Below are 26,085 nucleotides of genomic sequence, written 5' to 3' on the forward strand. Positions count from 1 at the left end.
GCGAGCAGAGATTTTTGTGATGAAAATTTTCTTTATCATTCCTTATGGAAAATGACTGAGTCACATGAATTAAGAAGTTGATATCAGACAACACCCACTCCCAAATCGTTTACAAAGTATCCCCCTTCTACATTAAACCACAGACCAAATTTGAAATCAATTCATTAAATGGGAGCCCAGATAATTGCAAACGAAATTTGGACGGACGGACAAGATGATCCCAATTCTCGTTGAGTGGGGTATGATTAAACAATCCTCTACAAATTCATACAACAAAAACACAAATCTTGTCACTACCCAAGAGCCTTTTTTTTTTTATTAATCTCACTTATAACAATATGCATAAATGTTCATTCCACGTCATCTAATAAGTATGTTCTTGAACCACCATGATTATCGGCAGCTCTTATTGTCCAGAATTTCTTTTCAAAATTATTTTTCTGTCTGGTGTAATAAAAAGATATACTAACAAATACACCAATCATAACGAGAAACATTATGCAGCCAACTAGCGCTGCCTTCTGTTCATACGTTAGTCCGTACTCTACTTTTCCGGCGGCCGTATTGGATTTTATATTTAATTCTTTAATTGGTGATGATGGATGAATACGCGTGACTTCTTGTGACTGCTTCGGAGTTGTCAAAGGAAAATACTTCTGAGCATTTTTCGTATGCTTGACATGTGTTGGTATTGCCAGAGACTTGAAAATCTGTCCATGAATTTTGCTTGGTGATTGTTCAGTCTGCTGATTTGATGGAAGGTCCTTCAATTTGCCATGTTGCCAATCATATTTGTCATCCAACAAAGTTATCGCAGGACTCTTTTGTGATGAGACTGGATTTATTTTCTGTATTTTCTTATTCTTTATAATTTGGTGGGCTATAACAAAAGCAGCTGTTTTTATATGTTGATCTTCATTGGTGATTGCTAGAATAATAAAAACAAAGTTATCAACAAGCATAAGAAGTCATTTTACAGTCACGACATTTGGCAACGTTACACCGTTTACTACTCTGTAGTATGTGAAAGAGTTACTTCCGGGTGTCTGAACTGACATGCCCCCGATTCAGATAGAGCTCCACCAAGTACTACCACACTTAATCCAAATAATTATTCCATCTTGGGGGCTATTTTTTTCTATTTTGATTGACCGCCTCCCTTCGACGCATAAACGCCTGTCTGAACTTCTTCAGTTTGAATTAATATGTTTTAACATTATTAATTATGTGGAGAATTTTCTGGTAAAAAAAGTGTCACTATGAAATAGAATTGACTCATCAACGTAAATAACAATAATAGTTCTATTTCCTTCATAATAGTGTAAGCAAAACCACATAGAAACATTGTTATGGTTTCTAAAATAACCAAATCAAAATTTAAACTTATCTAATACCTTCTACACTTCTCCCATCACGCTTCGTTCGTCTCCTTTTTCGTCGTCCCCCTCGGAATAGACGGTTACATGAAGTCTGTGTCAATAAAAGGAAACATTGCTTAGAAAGTCCTGAAACGTGATTTAAGCATCCACTGACCAATCATTAAAAGCCTGTTATTCGTTGTGTGTTGCTTCAGAATATTATCCTAATGTTTAATACAATAGAAGTCATTTAGAAAAGTTGTGTCGTCCACAATTTTAAATTTGCATGTACTAGTATGACCTATCTATTCGATATTGTGTATGCCCAGGTTTGATTGCTGTCATGTTGTTAATCTGTGATATCAACTCGATTGGATAGCTGTAGAAAACCTTATGTCTTTTAACTAAATAATAGACATGTTGTATTCTAGTTATAAGATGGAAGGTCTCAGGACCAGTCAACCTTGAACTGGCCACTCCCAAATAAAAACAGCCAACATGGGACTGGCCACGCCCAATCAATCTTGGACTAGCCACATCCAATCAAGACTAGTCAACCTGAGGCTGGCCACCCCCAATCAGGATCAGCCAACCTGAGGGTGGCCGTGACCAACCAATATCAGTCAATCTTGAGCTGCTCACACCAATCAAGTCATTATATCAGTGACAGATCTAGAGGGGAGATGCAGGGGTTGGCGCCCCCTTTTATTGGAAAAATTTTGTAAAAATGACAAAAACTGGAAAATAATGTACTAGTACCCAACTTTTTCTGACGAACCTCGGCTGGCAACCCTCCTTTTCAAAGTGTCTAGATCCGGCCCGGAGTACATTTTTATGTATAGAGAACATTAATTATGATTTACCATGAATTTACCAATATCGTATTAAAATTATTTTTTCTCTTTCAATAATTTTAGGTGAAACCAGCCTTGAAAGCTCATAGATTTGTACATATCCATTATGATGATTTCGAGTTATTAAAATTACCCCGTCACAAGCTTTTTTACATGTAGAAAAGGTGCACTCGAATGAGACTGATTTACTTCCGTGTAGGAGGAAAGACTGAAAGTACGGGCTGCTGGCAACAAGACCATTGGTGGTGAAACCTTTGTCCCCATCGAGCACGTGACCATCTCCACAACTGGAAAATAACGAACACTGCGAAATACAACATACTATATCTTAAAATCGTACAATGAAAAATATAGTTGTTGAAAGATTTCTTGTCTTCTATATATACCTACATTTAAGTTCATTAAATTTTTAAACAATTTATACTTCAAACTTCGTCACGAAATAACATTTTCAAACAAATCTTTCACTTAATATGCATATTTCAATAGTTTGCTGTAACAATGAAGCAGTTCAATATAATACACCTAAAACGAGCAAATTTGATGAACTTTTACCATCAAACGGAACTCGTCGGCCTTTCTTGTTACACAAAAGACAATGTTTTAGTGCAGCGGAAATGGCCGAGTAGTTCCGATTGGTCCCGCATGATTTCCAATCAAGGGAAACAAGATTGCGGATATCAAAAGAATGGAAAACTGACAAACACAACAAAGAACATGAAATAACCAAAATAATACATACAAAGTAACAGAAGTAAAGGAGTAACTCGGACTCCACTAAAAACTAGGAGCATGGACCAGGTGCACCGGTAGGGTAAGCGTCCTCTGCTTCAATTTCTAGAAACACCTGCTCATAAAAAGTCAAGTCCGGGGTAAACGAAAGAGGAAAAGGAAACTATGAGACGCTGAACAAATTAACCGTATTTCGATATTTCAGTTTAATTATATATGTTGTAAGCAGCTTGCATGAAATTTTATCTTGCATTTGGACGATTTTGCATGACTTCCTAGAAAGTACCGAAAAAGTAGAAAAAATGATATGACAACAAAAGCTCAACTGGACCACATGACATGTATACTCTTCTCCTCGTCTGATGTTCACATTAACTTGAAAGTTCCTTAACTATGAGACAAAATCGGTAAAGAATATAATTAAAAAAAATATTGGAACTCCCCTTTTTCGGGGATATCCCTCTCTCGATTCGTCACTATCGTAAACTTACCCTGATGTAAGAAATCTGTAATTCATCGATTTATCATTAGAGGCATCACAATGTTTTACAGTTAAACCTTGCTCTTCGTCAGAACCTAAATATAAGATAACAAAAGTACCCGTTGTTTGGAAACTTACAGCGCATACAATGATCATGTTCATGGGATAGACCTGGCATTCTTTTAATTATATAACAATCACCTGAAAAGTTTTATTAGGTTTGTGGCTGGACAACTGAGAAGATTTAAACTTTTATCAGACGATTAAATTGATATTGATAGAGAGTTTGAAATCTCATCTCAATCGTCCAACCGATTACCTATGGAGTATTTTCAGTCAATGGAAGACTATTCCATTCCGTCACCATTGTGTGCGCTGTAACGAATTGTCATTTACAATGGAAGGGTGTTACTGAACAAAAGAAAACAAAAGGCTCTAGGAAGCTGCTTCAAGTTAAAATCTTAAGTGGTTCCGGGCAGAAAATGATTTTATTTTTAAAGAAAATTTTGATATTTTTTTCTTGAGATTTAAATTTCACGCAGAAAGAGTAATTTTTTTAAAACTAAAATGAATATAAAAATAAAAGAAAAGAATAGTTTTTCATTAAATGGAAAAGATATACTTTTGACAATATACCCGATACAAAAAGGAAACATTTGAGAAATAAGTTAAAATAAATCCTGTATTCCACACATTCCGTTTTATGGTGATTATATTTTGCTTTACCTGATGTCATCCTTATAACCAATCGAATCGTCTTTTTGTATGGAATTTTCCCTTCTATGACACGACCAAGGATGTCTTGTACTTCTATAGTAAACGTTGAGTTGGCAGTGTATCCTAAATGGGTTTCGAGCTGACGAGATGGTACTAAACTTTAAGCAATAAAATAGAAAATGAAAACACTTAAGTAGCTGTCTTTGTATGAATCATGCAAAATCTGAAAAATGTGATACACCCCCCCAAAAAGGCTACATATTTTTATTTTTGTAATTAAGTTGTTTTATGGGTCTATACTATGAAATGTGTAATAATGTGTAATTATTAATTCAAAACTGCCTGCTCTTAGGAGATAGTCCGCATTAAAAATCCAGTAGATTCTATTGTATTTGAGTGCCATTTACAGAGTTATCTCACATAATTTTGAAATCCACATTGCATTCTATATAATTTTTATCTCCTAAGAGCACGGGTTATGAAAAACCACATGTTAATTTCTCTTTACTATGACATTTCAAACAAAATATTAAAAATAAAAAATACGTAGGATTTTTACCCATGAATCACATTTTGCATGATCCTTAGCTGGAGTCCTACTTAAAACTTATCAAAACCGATAAAGGAAAAACATGTACATGTATAAAACAAATATGTTAAGTCCTTATGTATCGTTTTGTATGCCAAGTAGAAAACTCTGATTTTTTAATTGTTTAAAATTCGTTACACACTGGCTATACTTGGGTACATAAAGATTATATATTGGGTACAAAATAAACGGGGAACATGCCTGGTATACAGTACTTCAACGCTGCTATTGCATAGTGTACATGTATATACGGTCAAAACAAAAAAAAAGCAAACCCCCTGGACTGAAGATATTTGTTTGCATTATACAAATTTTCAGTTTACAAAGAGTTCAAAATGATAAAAATTATAGAAACTGGTTAAAATAGTCCAGAAGAATGTGGTTAACACAGGTTTTCTAGTTTATTCAGTGTTCGATTTAAGCTTGGTATTCCATTCAGAGAAGCCAACAAATTTTATGTCCCTAAACCTTATAAAGAATATAAACACAAATACTTTTTCTTTAATTACAATTTGAAAAACAAAATACTCTATGACGTTTCAATAGGGTATGTAAGTCTCGTTCTAGTTTCATTTTCTTTACCAGAATTTCCGACGTAGAACGTATTGAAAACCATAGACCGATCTGCATTTAATTGTTTACTTCCGGGTACCCGAAACGCTGTATAACAATGCAAAATCTTCTATTTTATGTTTTTCTTAATACCTTTATCATGCAGAAATAAATATTTGTCATTTTTATCGGCATTTTTTACACAAATAGATGTTTTGCCCTTAACAATGAACTCAACGCTCTCTAAATGACTTTTCTCCATGCTTTTGAATGGTAGATTATGACCAGTTTTCGTGAAATCACGGGGTCACATGACGAGACTTACAAACCCTATGGGCATTTAACTAATTCTCATATCATGCATATGTCATTGGGCCAATCTAGGGATGTCTACGTCAATACGAAGCCGGATTTGTTAAATCTGAGTTCCTTTGCCGTCAATAAGTTTTATTAAGAATTTGAATCTGGCACTGCACGAAAAGATTCAGTTTGGTATGCCTCCGACTGCCTCACGTACATTGTGTGCTAGATTAGTACTTCCAACCTCAATCCTTATAAAAGTCATGGGTGATTCGTTCGTATCAAAACCCACGAAATTTACTTTTACATTTCATTCAGAAATAGTTACATACCACATACCACATACCACATAACTAGTCATGATAGTTGTCCTTCGGTTGGTGCATCGTTATAAAATAAGAATTGAATAAACTCTGTAGGAAGTTGACACTTTGAAAGAGTTGTCGTTCTTAATTTTGGTTGTTTTCTCAAAAAATACAGATTTGAATACAGAAATGACTATCGCTGTGTAATCATATAAGATATGTAGACTGAAAAAAAAACATCGTTTGCTCACTGGGTTTTCTGTACCATAAACTACCTCTACCAGTGATTAGAATGTATAAAATATTTTAAGATCTTGATGGACAAAACAAACTTACGATCTGGACATTTCTTCCACAGACTGGACACCTGCTTTGTGTTTGTTATAGGTACACATTGGATAGAATTTATGTTCATCGTCTTCCACGAATTCTACGTCAGTTACGCGAACAGATATTCTATAGGTATTCGAGTTGTCCATTTTCTAAACAAAAGTTTATTGAAGAGTCTCAAGTTTTCGTAAGACTACATTATAGTGAAACTATATATGAAAAATTACTAGTCTTAGTTTGAGTATGATATGCTTCAATTTGTCATGAAAGCAATTTAAAACAACATCATATAGTGCCGTTTGTGAAACTATCTTGCTCGGTGCCACAATGTCTGTTTTCACTAAAATATAAATCTCCATTTCATAACTTACTATTTCAATTCTTCTATCAAGCCATACACTTTTAAAATGACATTGTTTTTGGCTTGGTCTAATCAAATGATTTTATAAACTGAAGCTATTTCTTTAACAAAACCACGGTTAACAAACCAGACATTCAGTAGACCTTGAGAGGAAGAGACTGAGAAGGCCTACTCACTACTACAATCTATTTACGCAAAATATAGAAAACATACCCAAAACAGACAGACTTCAGAGCTGTTTCCACTGAAATAAATCGAGGCATTGTACTCCCCTAACTGATTTGGAATTTGTTGAGCTTCAAAAGTAGCTTTGTTTACACATTCCAGAGTTACACGAACGGGCCTGTCCGACGTGATATTCAACTCAGCCGTACCAGAGGCGGTAGCAGGACAGTTAATTTTCACTAAAACAAAATAGTTGCACATGAAAAAATGTATCGACGAAAGAATATAGTATAATATTAAAGTTTAATGATTCTTTAACTGTAGGAGATAATAATTCTAATCGAAGATTCAAGTCATCGCTTGCAAAGATTTACAGACATCGGATGTCCCGTCCTGGAGGATTGATTTGCAACCGTTTCACCGAATTTTTAAAGCTGCATTTTACCGAATAAAACAAGAACAACTTGGAAACCACAAGGATGTTGCCTCAATCGACGCACAAACGGTTGATGGTTCTAGTAGTGTTGTTACCGTATCCGTATATTTGTTTTTTGTTTGTTTTGTTTTAATTTTGAAAAAAAAGTAAGTGTCTTCGGATTTTGTTTTAGGTGGTTATTTTCCATTTCATTTTTATCATGCATGTATTCATGCACATCAATGGATAGATAGATGACTGGTAAGCAATCAAAATCAATGACTGATTGAACACTGCTCACAGGACATGGTAGGTTGAAAAATATCCGTCGGAATTTTCGGGATTTAAGCTGGAAAACATGAATGCTACATAAAGAAACTTTCTGTAACATTAATACTAATGTAGATGTACATTACAATTGATATTCAGCTGATTTAGTGATTGTTTGATACACTAACTTTTTGAAGTGAACTCGATAGTGAGCTCGGACTCACAAACAACAACAACAATAACAAAAACAAACATGGACGCCCCCATACATGATCCGCCTTTCATTACACAGTCACAGTCCAACCCAACTTCGACTACTGGTTTCGATTCTCTTGATTCTACTGACCCTACAAATAACAAACGGCCTAGTCCAGAAAGTCCCGAAGGTTTGCCTGCAACAGAAAAGCAGACACAGCGACAAATCCGGAGACGCAACTCCTTTGGTGATATGACAGAGCTGAAACCACTTACAAAGAAGCAATTAGCCGCTCAGAAAAACCTCGCTGACAAAGCCCTAGAGATATTATCTAGTCCCGAGGTGCTTGACTCTATCATCCCTGTGTTAGCCAGTAAAATCGGCCAGTCATTATCAACCATGATTGAGCAACAAGTAAATGAACGGGTACAAGCAGAAACAAAATCACTGCGAGAAGAACTAGCGAAACAAAGCGCTGATATTAAACACAATGAGACTAAAATTTGCAAGCAGTTTATAGAAATCTCCCATCTTGAAAGGGTGACAAGGGAGAGTATTACTGCTGTCAAGGAGCGCGAAAGGGACATTGATGCTTTGTATCAGAAAATAGCTGACTTGGAATATAGATTGGAAAACCAAGAACAGTATTCCCGTAGAACAAGCCTCCGATTTCACAATGTACCCGTGCCCATTGGTGATGACGGAAAAATCGCACATCCAGTAAATACCGACCAACTCATATTAGATATATGCAACCAGAAAATGAAGCTGAACATCCAACTTCAGGACATAGGTCGGACACACGTCATCGGTAAAGTGCGCAATGGTAAATCGCAGGTGATTGTCAGATTCATATCCTATAGGAATAGGCATCTGGTGTACTCCAATAAAAAAGCACTGAAAAATGACTCTAACGGTACATTCATTTCTGAAAATTTGACGCAGTTCAGAACAAGTCTAGTCAAGAGGATTGCCAAGCTTAAAAATGACAATCAGATAGAGGCCTACTGGACCTTCGATGGCAGAATATTTGTCAAGCGTACAGAAGATAGTACAAAGCTTATTATAAACTGTCATGACGATATCTCCAACCTAGAGCGAAGGATCCGGGAGCAACCACCGTCATAAAGTGTCTGGAATGATGACCAGAATAGCAATGATGGTGTAGAATAACTTAGTTATTATAAACAATAAATTTGTAGAAACTTAATTAACTTTTGCCAAATTAACAATTCATAACTGTCAACCAAATACTTTCTTTGTCTGTGTACTCTTTATGTTTTAATATTAGAACTGTGTATTGGGTTCTAAAATATCCACGTCAAAGTGAAACACGTGATCTTTCATTGTTATTGTTACCTGGTTATTGATACTCACCTGTTCCACCATAGGGTTTTTCCTGTTGCTAAATTTAGAATAGACCACTTACCTTGACTAGAAAATTTCACATGTGTGATTAAAAGATGTTCATTCTCTCATTGTTTTTCCTCGACAACTTCATAAATTCTCTGGACTTTATGATTAATTATAAAAACGATTTCAAGAGTTAAATCTTTTCCGGCAAATCAAAAAGTAGTTGATTTCGTTTTGGAATAATTTCATTAACCAGGTTTTATAATCTTAATACCAATATCTTGCTTGTAGACACTGTTAAAAAAACAGTAGTTATTTAATATATTGTATATAATAAGTACCAAGTGTATATCATTCATTCCTGCTATTTAAAATCAAAACAAATGCTGCTTGATGTGTATGAATGAAATATAATGTCATTTGAATTCAAAATATCATGGTATTGCATTCAAAATTACTCATGATACCCGAATAATTCATTTTGTTTGTGTTTCTAGTTACTGTAGTCCGTGTTCAGAATTATTCTAAAATATATTTTTATATTGTAGTTTAAGTATTTTCCATCGTAATGTATTTTGTACTTTGTTTTGATTTTGGATTGCTGCTAGGCCTGAAGAACTGTAACACATGTCCTAGACCTCTGCTGTTGCAGTTCTGCGGATCTGTCAATCCTGACAAAACCACCCAATGGGTACGATGTGCATTGTGATGGATATATCTCTGCAATTATTTAGAATGATGCTTTATATCTAAATTTACTAAATACAAGTACATGTAGTTATACAAATTTTCAGCTTTTATGATTTACCATATTTTAATGCATTTCTGTGTTCGTGAAAATCTCTCAAAATGATCCCTAAATTCCCCAATGAAATGATATTTGTCTTTTACCTGTATATGTCTCCATATCTTGTGTTTTATATTGTTTCTCTTTGTACATTTTTATATCTGTTTATCTTTTCTCTTGGTGATGATGATTTGATACGGGTTACACTTTATAACCATGGCTGTACTGTGGTAACTTACCTTATATCTGTCCCTGTATTAGATGATGGGTAGTGACCTTAGTACTTACAGGGCAGCCATTGGTATATTCAACAACAGAAGATTTGTCAAATCTGGGCCACTAAAACCGTCAAAATCCACCTTCTTTGAATTGTTGTGTATTAATCTAAAATGTACATTTCTCGTCGTCAATCTGTCCATCCTGCAGTCAGTTAATCCTAATATTGACATTGTTTTTCTGCTTTTTGTACTCCATTTTATTTTGATCATCGGTAACATAGAGATGAACCCTGGTCCAGGATCATCTACTAGGTCATCGGTCACCGACAACTCACTATCGATATGCAACATCAATATCCGAAGTATCAGAAACAAACTTAATTTCTTAAACTTGTTTTGTGAAGATTTTGATATTATTTCCATCACAGAAACACACTTAGATCCAAACATTAAGGACGAAGAAATCCATTTAGAATCATTTTCTAAATCCATTCATCGAAAAGATAGAAATGCGTTCGGTGGCGGTATCTTGATATTAACCAAGGAAAATATCCATGTAAAACGAATGAATATGTTGGAAAATGATGTTGATGAAACTATCTGGGTCGAAATTAGTGCAAAGGGTAAAAAATTTCTATTATGTAATGTTTATCGTCCACCAGGTACAGATTCGGAATTTTACACGCGCTTGAACCACTCGATAGGTACAAGTTACCTATACAGTCACGGTTTAGTGATCTGTGGAGATTTGAATACGGATTTACTTGTCAGAGAAAATAATAGACTTCTCGACACAATGAATCTGTTTAATCTCACTAATGTGATCAAGAAAGCAACAAGAGTAACTGACCAACGTAGATCTTTATTAGACCCTATACTTATTAGTGATACATTGTCGTACAGCTTTTCTGATGTTTTTGATGTTCCGAGATCAATATCGGACCACGATGCAGCTGTAGTATACCTACTGTGCCCACATAAAGAATCCGTAGCCTTTAAAAGACATATTTGGTTGTATGATAAAACGAATAAAGAAAAGTTTTCAGCTGATTTACAGGCTCTGGATTGGAATGCCCTCCTTCCCGACGGTACAGATGTAGATCAAATGACTGATATATTTACAGAAACATTTCTGGCCGTCGCGGGGAGGTCCATTCCAACTAGGGAAGTTACCATCAGACGAAATGACAAATCGTGGTTTAATAACGAATTAAGAAGGGAAATAAGAAAACGTGACCGTTTACGGAAAAGGGCATTAAAATCAAAAACCGACGATGACATTCTTAAGTACAAGAGGCAGAGAAATAGAGTTAATAATCTTAAAAAATCAGCAAAAGAAAAATTCGAAAGTAATTTGGACAATTTCATTTTAGAAAATGTTAACAACCCCAAAGCGTACTGGAAAATAATGAAAATGTTGATAAAGTCAAACAAAGGTTCCAACTCTATACCCCCACTTCAGAATATTATAAACGATCAGGATTTAAATGATATAGCATATGCAGATGACGAGAAGTGTGCATTACTAAATAAATATTTCTGTTCAATCACTAAATTGGATGAAGAAAATCATCAAGTCCCGGAATTTCAAAACCGAACAAATCATAAATTATCGGACGTACATATAGAAGAGTCTGAAATTATTGATATTATTAAGGTTCTAAAACCAAATAAAGCATCTGGACCCGATGTTATCAGTCATAAAATGCTTCAGCTGTGTCCTGATAAAATCGCTCTCCCATTGCAGAAAATTTTTAATAAATCTATTCAGCAATGCAAATTTCCTACTAGTTGGAAATTGGCAAATGTGACTGCTCTCTTCAAGAAGGGTGATACATCTTTACCATCCAATTATAGACCCATATCATTAATAAGTTGTGTTGGAAAAGTAATGGAAAGAATAATTTTCAAATATGTGTACAACCATCTTCACAGCAACAATCTCATCTACAAATATCAATCTGGTTTTCTTCCAAAACATTCGACTGTCCACCAACTACTTGAAATTTATAGTAACATCCTAAATTCACTTGAGAAAAAAGAAATTAACTGTTTTGTTTTTTGCGATTTTTCCAAAGCTTTTGATAAAGTCTGGCATAAAGGTCTTATGTGTAAGCTAGATTCGTATGGTATATCAGGAAATCTTGTTAACTGGTTTAAAAGTTATTTATTAGATAGACGTCAAAAGGTGATTCTAAACACATCATCCTCTAACAGCTGCTCTCTGTCGGCTGGAGTTCCTCAAGGCTCGGTCCTCGGTCCTCTCCTTTTTGTAATATACATAAACGATATTGCAGGGAATTTGACATCTCTGTGCAGACTGTATGCAGATGACACTTCTTTCAGTTACTCTGACTCTGATAGAGAGCAGATATTTTCTGTTATCAGTCATGATTTGGTGGAACTGGACAAATGGTAAAACAAATGGCTTATGTCATTTAATCCGGACAAAACTGAGATTATGGTATTTTCAAACATCGAAAAGCCTGATTTTAATTTCTCCTTAAACGGTACAAGCGTTCCAATCACAGATTGTCACAAACATCTTGGTGTTACATTTAGTAGCAATGCTAAATGGAACGATCACATTGAAAACGTTGTAACTAGTGTTAAAAAACACTTGAATATCTTGCGAAAGCTAAAATACCAACTTAACCGTAATACATTAGAGAAATTATACTTAGTTTACATTAGACCCATACTAGAATATGCTCCTGAAGTCTGGGATAATTGTGGGGTTTGTCTTTCGTCTAAATTAGAAAGACTTCAATTGGAAGCTGCTAGAATAGTGACAGGTTTACCTATCTTCACCAACTCAGAAAAACTCTACGGAGAAACTGGTTGGGAAAAATTAGAAGTGAGACGTAATAGGAGAAAGTTAAACATGATGTATAATATCGAACATAAAAATGCACCTGCATACCTATGCGATCTAATTCCACCTAAAATCCAGTCACTTACAAATTACCCACTTCGAAATGGAAATGACATTATGCAGCCTTTTTGTAGACTATCTGTGACAAGCGAGTCGTTTTTTCCTTCTACAATTAAAGAATGGAATAAACTCGATATCTGCACGAGAGAATTAGATTCAATTTCTAAGTTCAAGCCCGCTTTTAAAAGTAATACAAATATCTTGCAAGTTCCAAAGCATTTTTCTTTTGGTCCACGGAAACTAAATATTATTCTGACCCAGCTAAGACATTCTGTATCTTCCTTAAAGCATGACTTGCACAGAATGAATATAGTGGATGCACCTTTTTGTAGATGCGGAAGAATGGAAGATGTTAATCACTTCTTTTTTCATTGTCCGTTATATGATGAAATAAGAGCACGCCTTTTAAACCACATTAACTGGATTCCTGATACTTTAACAATAGATGTTGAACTTCTTACACGTGGTAGTTTGGAATTAACATATGATCAAAACATAAGTTTATTGAAGCACGTTCTAGCCTTTATCAAAGATTCTGAGAGATTTTCTGTTGTCTAGTAACTTGTAAGATATTACTTTGTGTACCCACTCTCCTACCACCATCATCACCATCATCATCACCACTACTTTTCTGTCAATTTTTTTTAATTTTTTTTATTTCTTTTCTATTTCTTTCTCTTTATTTTCTATCTTTAAATTTAACTGATTATTATAAGTATACACAGTTGATGCATGCTCAATGTCATTTTGTTATTGTATATTATACTGTATTTAGGAGAGAACCTCGTAAGTGTGATTCACTTTTGTTCAATCCCTTTTGTTTATATGCAAATAAAATATGTTTAAACTAAAAATCAAAATCAATCGGAACTACTCGGACATGTCCGCTACACTAAAAAATAACTTTTGATTAACAAGAAAGGCTGAGGAGTTCCGATTGCTATAATAAAATCGAAGGGGAGAACAATTTTTGATCTGTTGTGTGTGATTTCACAATACTAGTATATGTGTATTGTATGTCTGGTACATGTAATACTTGAAAAATATGGATTTATTAAGCAGTGAAATCTGTCTAAACAAAAGTTAAAAATAACATTTGAATGAAGGTTAATAACAAAATTAACGGACTTGTAAAATCTTAGCAGTAGTCAAAATAGTCAAAAGGAAAGTTAGAAACTGAAATAAAGAGACTTGGGTAAGTGTCTGGTTTAGACTGGTTTTACTGTAGTTCTGTACTGACCGTCAAGAATCCTGTCTGGGTTACCAAAGCTGCAGACTTCAGCCTGGGAAGAGAAAAAGTGAAAATTTAATGATACAAATCATAAAATAAATGCCAGAGCTTTTTTCCAACGTCAATAAAGAATACACAATTTGTTAGTTTCTACTTCAAATATTTTGTTGTCTTCCCTTCATATTTTCAAAAGAATTTTTAAATTGCTTTTATATCAAGAGTTCAGTGGCAGATCAAGGGATGGGGTTCCGGGGATTAGAATCCCACTATTGTGGAAATAATGTTAAATAAAGGGAATGATTGATTGACTGATTGATCACTTTACGACTCTATATTCAAGAACAGATAAAAACGAAATTTTGCATCTGATACAAAAAAAAATAAAACTTACCACGAAAATAACAAGAAGTAGTATGATGATACGTCTGTCTGCCATTTGGACCTGGAATATATACATGTACCTAAATGTACATACAATTAGCACATTTTGTTCATGTCTTTTGCGTTTTTTACCATGAATTCCGACAAGTATATATTTCATATGTTTAAGGAACCAGTGTTGGTGATAGTAGACCATATATTGGGTCATAATAATGCTTTTTTTCTTAATTATTTTAATCAATTATCACTTAGTCTATTAGTACAGTTATTATGCGCTGTTGATGCTCTGACGTTTTTTATCGCTGCTCCGTTTGCATGTATCGGATTTTTTAAAATGCTATTTGCCTATTGCTGCTGTGTTTTGTATTTTGAATAGGCCACGTCAATTCAGTCGAGATTACGGATTCGTTACCCAAATCAATTCAGTCTTATGGATTTCATATGGATTTCAACAATTGTACAAACATCCAAATTTTAATGGATCATAATTGAATTCTCAGGTACCATGTACTTATTGCCAATGACTCACTTTCACTGAAATATATGCAAAAAATAGTCTCTCTTAAGAGTGTTTTGTCCGTCCTTCCTGCGAAGAAGTGTAATTTAATCACTTTCTTTATGTACGCCTATGATGCTGTTTCTCTCATGTGTAACAGAATACGTCGGGGCTGTTGGAATGTGTAACACAATGGCATAATTTATCACAGTTAATACCTTTATTGCCAGTTAGTTCTTCTAATGTCATTTTGTGATTAAGTGTGTTGAGCTCGAAGCTATATTAAGATATTTCCTAAGTCATGTCCTAATACCATCTTTAGGATAGAGTAAGAATCACCTTATGACAATGCTAGGTTATGTCTCGAAGTTATCTCAGACATGTCTCAAGTTAAGACGTCATAAAGACATCCTAAGTATATTTTGTGAAATGTATAAATTATTAGTTATATTATGTTTTTATTAAAAAAAAATATTAAATACGGGTAAATGGTTGATATTGTTACATCAAATAAACAAAAATGCATATATTATAAGGTAAAAACCATTTGATTTTATGGGGGGGCTATGGATTTTTTTTCCAAAAAAGTGTTGTTTCACATTTTTGGTGAACAAAACAAATCAAAAGATTGCATCCTAATTATATGCATGGGAGTGAATTTAAAAACCGAATGAAGTCATTGATTTTCGATTGTTATATGTATGCATTAGAAATAAAAACAGCAGAATTTTTTTTTAATAAAGTATCACTGAATCGTGAAACATTCAGGTCAAAGTTTAAAATCATGCACATTCCTTAAAAATGTGTTTGCACCGACGTGTGCCGGTCTTTCTGTGGTAAATGATGAGCGGGAATAAGAGAAATCCCAACTAAGATGATCCTAAGACACCTATTTATTCGTCCTAAAGTTAGGATAAAAATTACGACTCGTCTTAACTTATGATGGCTTCGAGAACACGACTTGAATAGAGACGAATCCTAAGATAGTCTTAGGACACGTCCTATCCCTAAGATAGCTTCGAAAAACCCACTCCTGGTTTTGAAGTCTGAAATTTTTTTTACCAAGTTCAATCTTTTCTTTGTATTCCTAGAAGTATACTCCACCAAATCCTTCTTCATATTATGTGAAAGAACTGATCTTTTAGACCAATCTTAAATCTCTATTTTCTATTGTTAGGAATTATTCCATTTAACTTAATAAACCGATCTTTTTAAGAAATGCTTTAGTTTAATTTTAATACTATCGGATTTTGACCAAGAAAGACCGTTGTTGTACATGTATATCTCAATAAGGTGCAAGCTGCTTTTATGATCATTCACGTTTCAATTTCTTAATTCTGGTACCAGTGGTTGGTGTGATATTAAACAAAGAGAAGTTTCATGTAAACTAAAGATGTAGACAAAGTAGACCTACTTCTTAAACTTGACGGCAAACAATTCATATTTATCAGCACTCATTATAATAGGGCCGGTCGTTTGAAAAGTCACAATCAATGATTTGGAGACTCACTAATTTTTCCTGATACGTTTTAATAAAAGAAAAAATCTTTTCCTTGACGATATTCGCAATTACTTTTAAATTCCTAGACTGCAAGTCGATTCCTCTTTATGAACACTATAAAAAAAAAGAGACAAAAAGTGCTCACCCTTCCGGAATACCCCAAGTTAACCAGTTTTTAGTGGGGTTCGTACTATAGTGTTCGTTTTACTATTTATTTCCGTCTATATGTTCCCTTTCTTGTTTTGACCCAGGATACACCCCTCGTTTCTGTCTTCTGTATACCTCTCCTTATGGAATGAAAATTATCATCTATCATGTAATTAATTATCCATCAGACAACACCCACAACAAATAGCCGCTTATTTGACAGGTGAATGCAATATATACATTTCTTGAGTATTAAATGTTTTGAGAGGGACTTGTATCTTGTTTTGAACATAGTTATGTGCTAAAATCGGTAGTTTCATTACCCTTTAAAAGTGTCTGCCAAAATCCTAATATTTCATGTACAAGTATCGTGTATTAAGTATTATTCAGTAAAACTAGTCCAAACTCCACAATAAACCGGAAACCTGCATAAATGCACCGATCACACGTGAGTTGAAGTCTTTTCACGCTATTTTCTACGCATCAAGAGTCAAACCCCAGTTATTCAGTCCAGAAAGTATGTTTCAACCATAAGATATACGTTATGATTTCTTTTGTATACTAATTAGTTATCTTTCTATTGTAACACATTAATATTTCTTTAGAACTACAATCAAAAACTGTCAGCTCTCAAACTCTTTACTTTTTAACATCATCTGCACTTGCGACTTATATTTTTTGTTTTCTTTCACAAGACATGTAAACTTTATTGATATTTTTACACATTCCAAAACTTTGTGATTTATCATGTACTGATAAATATGTATGGTATTTATCAAACTAAAGTATGCTTTTACTTCATTCAATCCATTATGTTATGATACGAATAAAATATGTTTAAAATAAACTGCGAAACCCCATTTCCAATTATTTTATGTGGTCATAATGGTCATCCTGAATTTCCTGTTTCATTTGTTGACCTTTGAACCGTGGTTAAGTTCTTGGCTTTGGTTCCGATCCTTTTACAGTCAACAATATAGAACCATACTTTACTAGGGACATTATAGTATTTTTTATCCCAAACCTAGAACAAATATTAACATATATATTGAATGAAAAATGGCTAATCCTGAACTATTGTCTTCTCCAGCACGTCCTGATGAAAGTCAAAAATGAAAATAAAGCAACTTACCATTACTTCTGTCCATTTTCGAAAAGAATTCCTCAAACTACATGATTCCAATCAATTAAACATCAAACATTAAAATTTAAAAAGTATTCTAAATTTACATAAACGTCTAGAAATCACACAAGTGTGTCGATTATCTTTCTTTATCAATCTCCATTGTTTACAACTTTATATTCTAACTACAGATGAATTCGGTAAATAAATCACTGCGTATTTTGCCTTGTTAAACTGAACTGTTACGAGGTATTTAACACGCACACTATAACAAGGTCTCAGGGATGTATCCGGGATTTCTAACCTTGTCATATGGAACGCGGACGCTCTTAACATGTCAGACAAAATTATTAATTACATAATTATTTGACAGGTATTTTCCAAGAAGTCATTCTCTCTACTTGTAACATTGCCTGTTATTTCTAAGCTTATCTCTTATTGCGATTCAGTCAAGATGGAAGAGGGAGGTTTAGCGCGCCGTAAATCCTTGATTTAAGCCACTATTTCGTCTGAGGTGCCTGTACCAAGTCAGGACCATTGCGGTACCAGCTGCTCCGGTGGTGTAATATCTATTTTGCCAGATTTATTTTGGACTTGACTTGATTATGAATCGGATTAGTATGTAGTAATTTTTTAGTTACCCTTATTTAGTGAAAGAAATTCAATATTCCGGATATATTGACAGAAAAAATGTTTTAAGCTTTTGTTTAGATCAAATTCGTGTACTTTGTAAAAAAATAACGCATTTTATATTGAGGAAAAGTCCCCCAAAAGAGGCAATTGACAGCTTCATTCAATACAAGAAGGGGTTCCCCCCGGGGTGGAGTAGCCCGGGCTTTTAAATCCAAGATCATCCCATTGCCACTGGGTAAAATATGTTAATTTAGTTCATTTGTTACTCATATGATAGGCACTTGTTTCATCTTACAATGAGAAATATATTTTTATTTCGCTTTGAAAACTTGCCGAAACTGGGGAGTATGATATGCAACATGGAAAACGCGTATAGAACCGCAATAATACCTGTTACCTTGATCTTTAACCTGTGACCTATAATCAGAAAGACCAATGAAAGAAGTGACAATACTGCATATATGTGCATGCATGTCGCTTCTAAACTTATACAGGTCTGGGAGAACCACTAATTGACATATATCTCGACTGACATATAATCCACCAATTCCCATATACAAGGATAGACCAATTGGCATATCATATACTGTTTTTCAAAATTAAATCTTTTGTTTTAGAATGGTGCATCACTTTTCAAAACAAAACCAAATATATGACCCTGACTGAGCCCAAAATGTATTTTCTTTTTGTTGAGGCATGCTGCATTTCTTGAGCCTTCCTGTTTACCATATTTCTTTTGTTGTTTCAACTGTTCCATTGACCTTCAATAATGATGATAAAGTATTTATATAGGGTCAGTATGTTCCTATTCAATTAAAAAATACATGGCTCTTACCTGTTGAGTGAAACTCATCTTCACTTGACCGCACATTATTGATTTCCATTGACTGGTAATTACGGTCAATGTAATGGATAAAATAGCAATATAGGTGAACATCCAAATGCAATTTTCATTTAAATGCAGCATGATGTATTTTAACATTTATAACCTGAAATGACAGGAATGTCATCACACTTCAGCATGGTTTCCTGAAAAGAATGCTCCTTTTTCAATTAAAGATATTTTTTTTTAGAAAATAGTGAATTGATGTCAATTGTCTATCCTTGTATATTATATGTCAATCGGTTGATTATATGGCAGTTGAGATATAATACATCAATTACTGTTTCTCCCTGACCTGTTATAGGGGATATTATAACAGATTTGGTTTTTCTTTTTTGCTTGTGATTTGAACAGTTTCAGGTTAACATTTTAACAACTGTTATGGTTTAATACGGTGTATCTAGTAGGAACTCCATTCCCCAAAAAAGTAACATATTTTACCGCCACACTGTTAATTTAGATAGACCTAACTCATGCAATTAACTTATAATACCTATAATCAAACGCCTAGGACTGTACGGCTTTTGTGTGCTTGATTGATTTCCTAGTCACGAGGGAGTTCAAGGTCAGGTGGGTTTGAATGATTTAAACAGTGCCACTAACGCATTAATAGAAGACGATCAATTTACATGTAAAGACAAACTTAAAATATTCTTTGACATGAAGAACTGACATCGATTCTTTATCATAAATTACATATCTTTTAAAACGTATCTGTTATAATTATGCCCCGTATGTAAATTTCCTTTACTTGTCATGTTACTCCAAGAAGTTGCATTTATTGTTTGTTGTGATACTTTATAAATTCAAAACGTGATGTGGAACATTCCTATTCATATGAAGCCAGCTTTAACCACGAGCCAGGTGGTTCAGAAGTTAATAAAAGGGAGAGGGGAAAAAGGGGGGTTGTTCCGATCCAGAAAATTAAAAAGGGGTGAAGTCCTAGCTATCATATGCCCATTTTAATAAACAAACTTTTTCAACAAAGGAGGGTCCAACAACGAAACCCTCCTCCCTGTATCCGCCCCGGCGTGCATACATGAGCATAGATGTTTGTCTACGTGTAAATTCTTGTACCGGAAAATCGGGTGTTTTCTTTTCCGCTTTTACATTGATTTAAGAAACTTACTTATAAATGACATATGAATTGAATATTTGCTTATAGAATCGGATCTATTTATAGACAACCGTAAATGGCATGGGTTAATTCCAGTCTAAATACTTAGCACTTATAACTACAATTTGGTGCGGAATCAAAGCTGTTTTTTAGTGTAAAGGAAACAATTTTAGCTGGACTTCTTGGAACATTTTTCCGACGCAGTCGGTATAGTTTCGCTTTTTACCCTTTGGCCTTAACGACGCTCTTCCATGGAAACGCGAGTCACCAGATCGCAATTCTGTTTCCCGATTGGCCAAATACCGATAACTTAGTGGCGTTCGAAAAAACTGTATTGAAAAATGAAAATGCGTGCCATGTGTTATTTCCTGAATGAAATGTAGAAAATTTTACTGCGACGGCGATCTTTTTTTTTTAACTAGTACTTGCTTTTGTATCAAGATAAATTACTGAACAATAGTAAAGTTGATTGATAAGCTATTTTCCGACATGGAGCCTATGAACCTCTTACATGAAGAAGTACCAGCCACACAAATCTATACAAAAAGTATACAACGACAACATTCTTTTACGTAAAATATGTTCCATTTGCGCTTAAGATTGCTTTCAGTGCATTTTCCTTCAGTTTTCATCGATTTCCCTTTCTTTTAATCTTGTATTAGGAACGATTGTGGTTACGTCTTGTGTTTGAACCATAAATGCCACCATAGCATTGAAAGAAAGAGGTGGTTCGTTTTTTATCTTTTAATCACAAATGCAGAAATATTCATTAAAAATACTCAAACAAAATATGCCAACAAAATAATAATCCTTTACATATAAAAAAAAATATTGCACCCGAAAATAGTCAACATCAACAGCAACTGCTAAGCAAATTCATTTTCAACTAACTTCATATAACAGGTACTTTTTAATATAGCTTGGTAATGGTAGACATTCAACGCGCGAAATTAAATTCGGATAGATTAAATCCCTGACATAAAGCCGAGTCGTGTGTTTGAGGGGGCGGGGTGTATCTGCCTGCCTTAGAATATACTTTTTCTCGTATGGAAATAGATCTTCGGCTTTTTGTATATGTTCTTTGTCAAACGATTTTGCGGCATAAATGAAAATATCAAGCATTTCTCTGCATGAGCAATTATTCAAGTAGTTCAGTATACCAAAAGGATCTTGTCGGCGATATCTGTATACATCTGGACGAATGTTTACCTTCGCGCCATATTTCAAAAGCATTAGAATAATCTCCTTGTCAGGATTGAATGAACAATTCTTCATATATTCAACAATTGGAGACATACACGGATGCATGTAGTTGATGTACTGTGCACTTGCGTTAACATTTGCACCATGCTCAAGCAATATTTTAATCATGTCCTTCCGCTCTTTTAATTCCGGTGTCCCTGCCGCCAGCATTAGAGGCGTGCAGTCGTCGTCGGTTCTCTCATCTACCTCCGCATTATTAAGAATCAAGAAGTATACAAGATCAGCCCGACCTCTCAAAACTGCAGAATGAAGAGGACTATATCTATATTTATCAGTCCGTTTGAGATTTGCACCTTCCTTTACAAGAATCTCAGTCGTAACGAGATTTCCACTTTCGATTGCAAAATGAATCGGTGACTTCTGATCGAAACGTGGAGAGCATAAAGCATTGATATCAGCACCGTGCTTAATTAGTATACGAACTGCTTCAATGTTATGTTCTCGACATGCCTTCATAAGTGGAGAAATTCCACAGCGGTTTAAAGAATTAGGATTAGCGCCCCTTTCCAAAAGAATTTCAAGACATTCGATATTTTCGAGATTCATCACGTGTAACTGGTACCCAATGAAGTATTGATGATTTGGGCTAGCTCCACTGTCCAAAAGTAAACGCACACAATCCACGTGGTTGTTTTCTATGGCCAAATTTAATGGTTCCATCGTCAAGTAACCAATCGCTCTCACGTTTTCAGCCAAAGCCGACTCTTCGGCATCGCAGTAATTTACTATGGCGCCTCTGTCGATGAGCGCTTTCATTGCGTCGTAAATCCCTCTTCTTGCACACAAATGGAGAGGCGTATAGCCGATGTCGTCAGAAATGTTTATATCGGCACCTTCGTCGATAAGAAAATTAATACATTCTATATAGTCGGCGTAAGCAGCGTAGTGTAACGGGCGCAGCCCTTTTTTGACTGGCTGATTAAGCTGTGCTCCACATTTCAGAACCATTTTAATGTCCTCGATTGGAGCTTTCATTGTGATAGCGTCTGCAAGTAGTCGTTGTTTCTCCTCGAAAGTCCACACCGTCTTATTTTCCTCTTCTTTGTCGTCTTCTTGCTGTTCTTCGGAAGTCCCTTTTGATTCATCATCGTCGTCCATAGCATTATTTTGCATTTCCTTCGATTCTTTTTCATCATCTTTGTTTTCCTCTGTTTCGTTCTTGAATAAGAAAAAATGATTATTTTAAAACATAAATAAAACCGCTGAAAGAAACAATCAAAACTAATACGTTCAAACTATGAACATGGTCGTATTTTGTTGTTTTGTTTTCACAAAAAGTGAACAAATGTGAATATGTTGTCATAATACATAAATGGACAAAAGTATCGAGAAACTGATTTTAATTACTACATGCGTACCACAAATTTCATGAAATTCTGTTCTATACGAGAGGCGTTGTAATGACTAAAAGATAACTGTCGGGCAGACATGCCAAAAAGTACACCAGTAATGCTAGAGGTTGCCTGTCAACCTACTTTCTGACTTGGTTGGAGTATGGAGAAACGGAATTCCAACCTCTTACGTTGTGGAAGTAGTCAAAAAAACTTTATACTCTCCACAACTTCGCTCCGCGAGGAAAATTTCTATTATATTTGTTTCGATATTTTTTTTGTTTTACTTTTGTTTTTGTTCTGTATTTATTTTCAACCTTGCTCTATTTTCATAGCTATTTTTATTATGTTCGCATCGGGAGAAGAAATATGAAATATAGATATGGATGAAATTTCGTTTCGTCCTATTTTGCGTTGATGTAAATAAAATATCTTGAAACTAAACGATGTCGTTGGTTTGATGTTTTTGCATATGGTTAATAACGATACTATTCAAACATAATAATTACATATATCATTTTAAAACAACATTGTTGTGTTAGTAGTAACCGGATACAATTGTACAAGAAATCTACATTAAGTCTACAGAACAGAAACTACCGAAACAATGAAACAAATGTTCAAATAAATGGAAATATATATTTTATTCTTATAGGCAATGTAAAAAGAAAAGTCCATACTATAACAAATGGAAATATCAAGTTAAAAAGGAAAAGTTGGAAACAATCGCAATGGTCCTGACTTGGTGCAGGCATTTTCGATGGAAATGGTGAGTTTAGAACGCTAAACATCCCATTCCCATTACGGTTAATTATTTTAATAAAAAAAAATAAGCAATGAAATATTTACGACAGGTTGTCCTAGAAACTGCTAGTACCATTTTTTTTTAAATTAGGACAGAAATTACTTGTTTTTAAGTGACTAATATAGTTAGCGACTTTCTGCACTCCTTATTTCCACATCTGATTTGCATAACTATGTATTACTACTCCACATTAAGCTGCTGATCGGTGCCGTGTTTACCGTCATAGTTTCATAGTTCTAGCTTCATACGAGATCAAAATGTACCTCTTAAATATCATACAAATATGTTGTACGTGTGTTTTTTTTTTGCTTGTATGAGAACGGATAAAATGATCGGTTAACATTGAACATTACCCAGTTTCCGATTCAGACACAGGGGCTCGTTACGATTGAATATATAGGTCATATACATGTACATTATCAGGGCTCGATATATACATATATAACCATTGCCAATTGTTATAATTCTGCTTCCCTGGTTTATATCATAAGCGACCATAAGATCGCTAAAAATTTGAGAGAAACTTGTGGAACGAAAACATTACCCGCACTTCCTGGTAACCAGTTGTTTTGATTGAAAAACATTCGGGTCATCACGGTTACGAATGATTATAGAGCATATCGCATTGGTGCCATTTCGGATGTTGAAAACGAGCCACAATCAGTGGCATAGAATATTTGACGATTAGCGACTCTTTATGAACATTACTTTATTCGGTTTATTCTGTTGACGAAGACTTTCAGGGAATGAGTCAAACATCTATAGTATCCTGCAAATTGCATCTTACTGTTAAATTATGGTTGAAAGCAGATATGCAAACTTGCTAAGTTGTCTTGATCTTTGTATAGGTTTAACTGGTGCAATATGCACATTGATAATCAAATTATATTTTGAAGCATCACATAATGTTTTGTTGAATATATTTGAAGTTTAACTTGATATTACTACATTCTGATCTATGCATATTCAAAGGTCAAACTGTATGTTAACCATTTGTCGGTCAGTGTAGTAGACGGGTGAATATGTATACACGTAAGATGCTGTAAATAATTACTGTAAACATATATGCAATCATCAGTTCAGTTACATTTGACAGACATGTTAAGTGGTTCGGTGAGGCTGATTGCCGGGCAAAGCAAAAATATGTTATTCAGTAGAAACCATGCATATTGAAGAGAGATCAAGTGTCGACTTAAAAACCTAAATGTCCTACTTGATAATGTGGAAACATAACTATGTACAAATACATGTATCACATGTTTACCACGCACACTTTATAGTGATTATATCGACAAGTTTCCCCAAATTGGGCCTCATAAATATTTATAGAAGGTGACCGACCTAAAATTACAGTGAATCGTATCTTGCGTTTAAGTTCAGCAAAAAAAATCTCAAAATTTCGAAATTAGATCTGGTTGACTTTGTCTTACAATACCATCGATTAATAACAGGTACAATGTACGAAGTAAACGCTAACTAGTAAGTAATTTACCTTTGTTACTTCATCTCCAGCTGATGCCATTTTCTTATCATGCACTCACATGCATTGGGGTATCATTTGGGATACATATATATCATTACGGTAAAGAATTTTAATTTTTTCCACAATAAATTGTATAGTATATTAGATTTTTGTTGGTTTTGTACCGTCTTAAAAAATCCATCTCTACTAACTAAATGTTCAATGATAAATTATCTCCTGAATGTGCAGACATCAAAAGCTATTGTTTTCGGGAAAAAAGGTTCAAGTTCTGCTTAAATTTAGTCAAGTATAACGGGTAATTAGTAGGAAATAGCAATATCAGAAATACTTGTAAACAGAAGAAAAATCCATTGTAAAAGACGAGCAGTTCTAGCTTCATGAAATGCCCCCGTCATGCTGCGTGGTGATATTCAAAAGCGATTCCAAAAGGTGAGCTTTAAGATTATATTTTTAAGTGTCTAAGGACTGTTCATTCCGCAGGTACGATGGTGAGATATTCCACAGAATAATTGCAGCTTTGTCAAAACGTCTTTCACCATAGCGCTTTATACAAATGTCACTTGGAAGACGCAAATGTGTTTCATTTCCAGACTTCAGAGTTCTACTGCGTTCGTACAGTTCAACTAGATCCTGCAAATAATTCAGCGCTTTATCGTGTATTGCTTTGAACACATGTATATATCAAAAGTTTGTATTGACAACGGAATTGATCTGGTAGCCAATGCAATTAAATAAAAACTGACGGGAATGACTCATACTCTCTTTTCCGTGAT

General features: G+C 34.5%; 2 protein-coding genes across 3 annotated transcripts; both read right to left on the reverse strand.

Moving 5' to 3' along the window:
• Positions 1-287: 287 nt before the first annotated feature.
• On the reverse strand, positions 288-18,122 carry LOC148612917 (uncharacterized). 2 transcript variants are annotated; one of them, XM_088594805.1, is made up of 10 exons: positions 17,807-18,122; positions 14,541-14,591; positions 14,159-14,201; positions 6,793-6,983; positions 6,225-6,370; positions 4,152-4,300; positions 3,436-3,520; positions 2,346-2,499; positions 1,395-1,470; positions 288-928 (listed from the first exon to the last, which is right to left on the reverse strand). In XM_088594805.1, the coding sequence occupies exons 1-10, from the start codon at positions 17,807-17,809 to the stop codon at positions 351-353; spliced, it is 1,476 nt and encodes a 491-aa protein (XP_088450931.1). In that variant the 5' UTR covers positions 17,810-18,122; the 3' UTR covers positions 288-350. The 2 variants fall into 2 exon arrangements, with proteins under 2 accessions (XP_088450931.1, XP_088450930.1); XM_088594804.1 differs by lacking the exon at positions 17,807-18,122.
• Positions 18,123-21,159: 3,037 nt separating this feature from the next.
• Positions 21,160-25,615, reverse strand: LOC148612918 (uncharacterized). Its single transcript, XM_088594806.1, has 2 exons — positions 25,322-25,615; positions 21,160-22,851 (listed from the first exon to the last, which is right to left on the reverse strand). Exons 1-2 carry the CDS (start codon positions 25,349-25,351, stop codon positions 21,313-21,315), a joined length of 1,569 nt encoding a protein of 522 aa, XP_088450932.1. The 5' UTR covers positions 25,352-25,615; the 3' UTR covers positions 21,160-21,312.
• Between the last annotated feature and the right edge of the window lie 470 nt (positions 25,616-26,085).

The sequence above is a fragment of the Perna viridis genome, chromosome 7 (assembly GCF_037379345.1).
Source record: "Perna viridis isolate PV_CMFRI_1.1 ecotype Kerala chromosome 7, ASM3737934v1, whole genome shotgun sequence".
NCBI classification, from domain to species: Eukaryota; Metazoa; Mollusca; class Bivalvia; order Mytilida; family Mytilidae; genus Perna; species Perna viridis.

Bases quoted from the DNA above. Each gene is read 5' to 3' on its own strand.
- LOC148612917 (XM_088594805.1), bottom strand. The intron at 1,471-2,345 runs GTAATTTTAATA...TTATTGACACAG, and splicing joins GTAAAAAAGCTTGTGACGGG to ACTTCATGTAACCGTCTATT. The intron at 929-1,394 runs GTATTAGATAAG...TTATTATTCTAG, and splicing joins TGATGGGAGAAGTGTAGAAG to CAATCACCAATGAAGATCAA.
- LOC148612918 (XM_088594806.1), bottom strand. From the start codon at position 25,351: ATGGCATCAGCTGGAGATGAAGTAACAAAG. The intron at 22,852-25,321 runs GTAAATTACTTA...TTCTTATTCAAG, and splicing joins CTGGAGATGAAGTAACAAAG to AACGAAACAGAGGAAAACAA.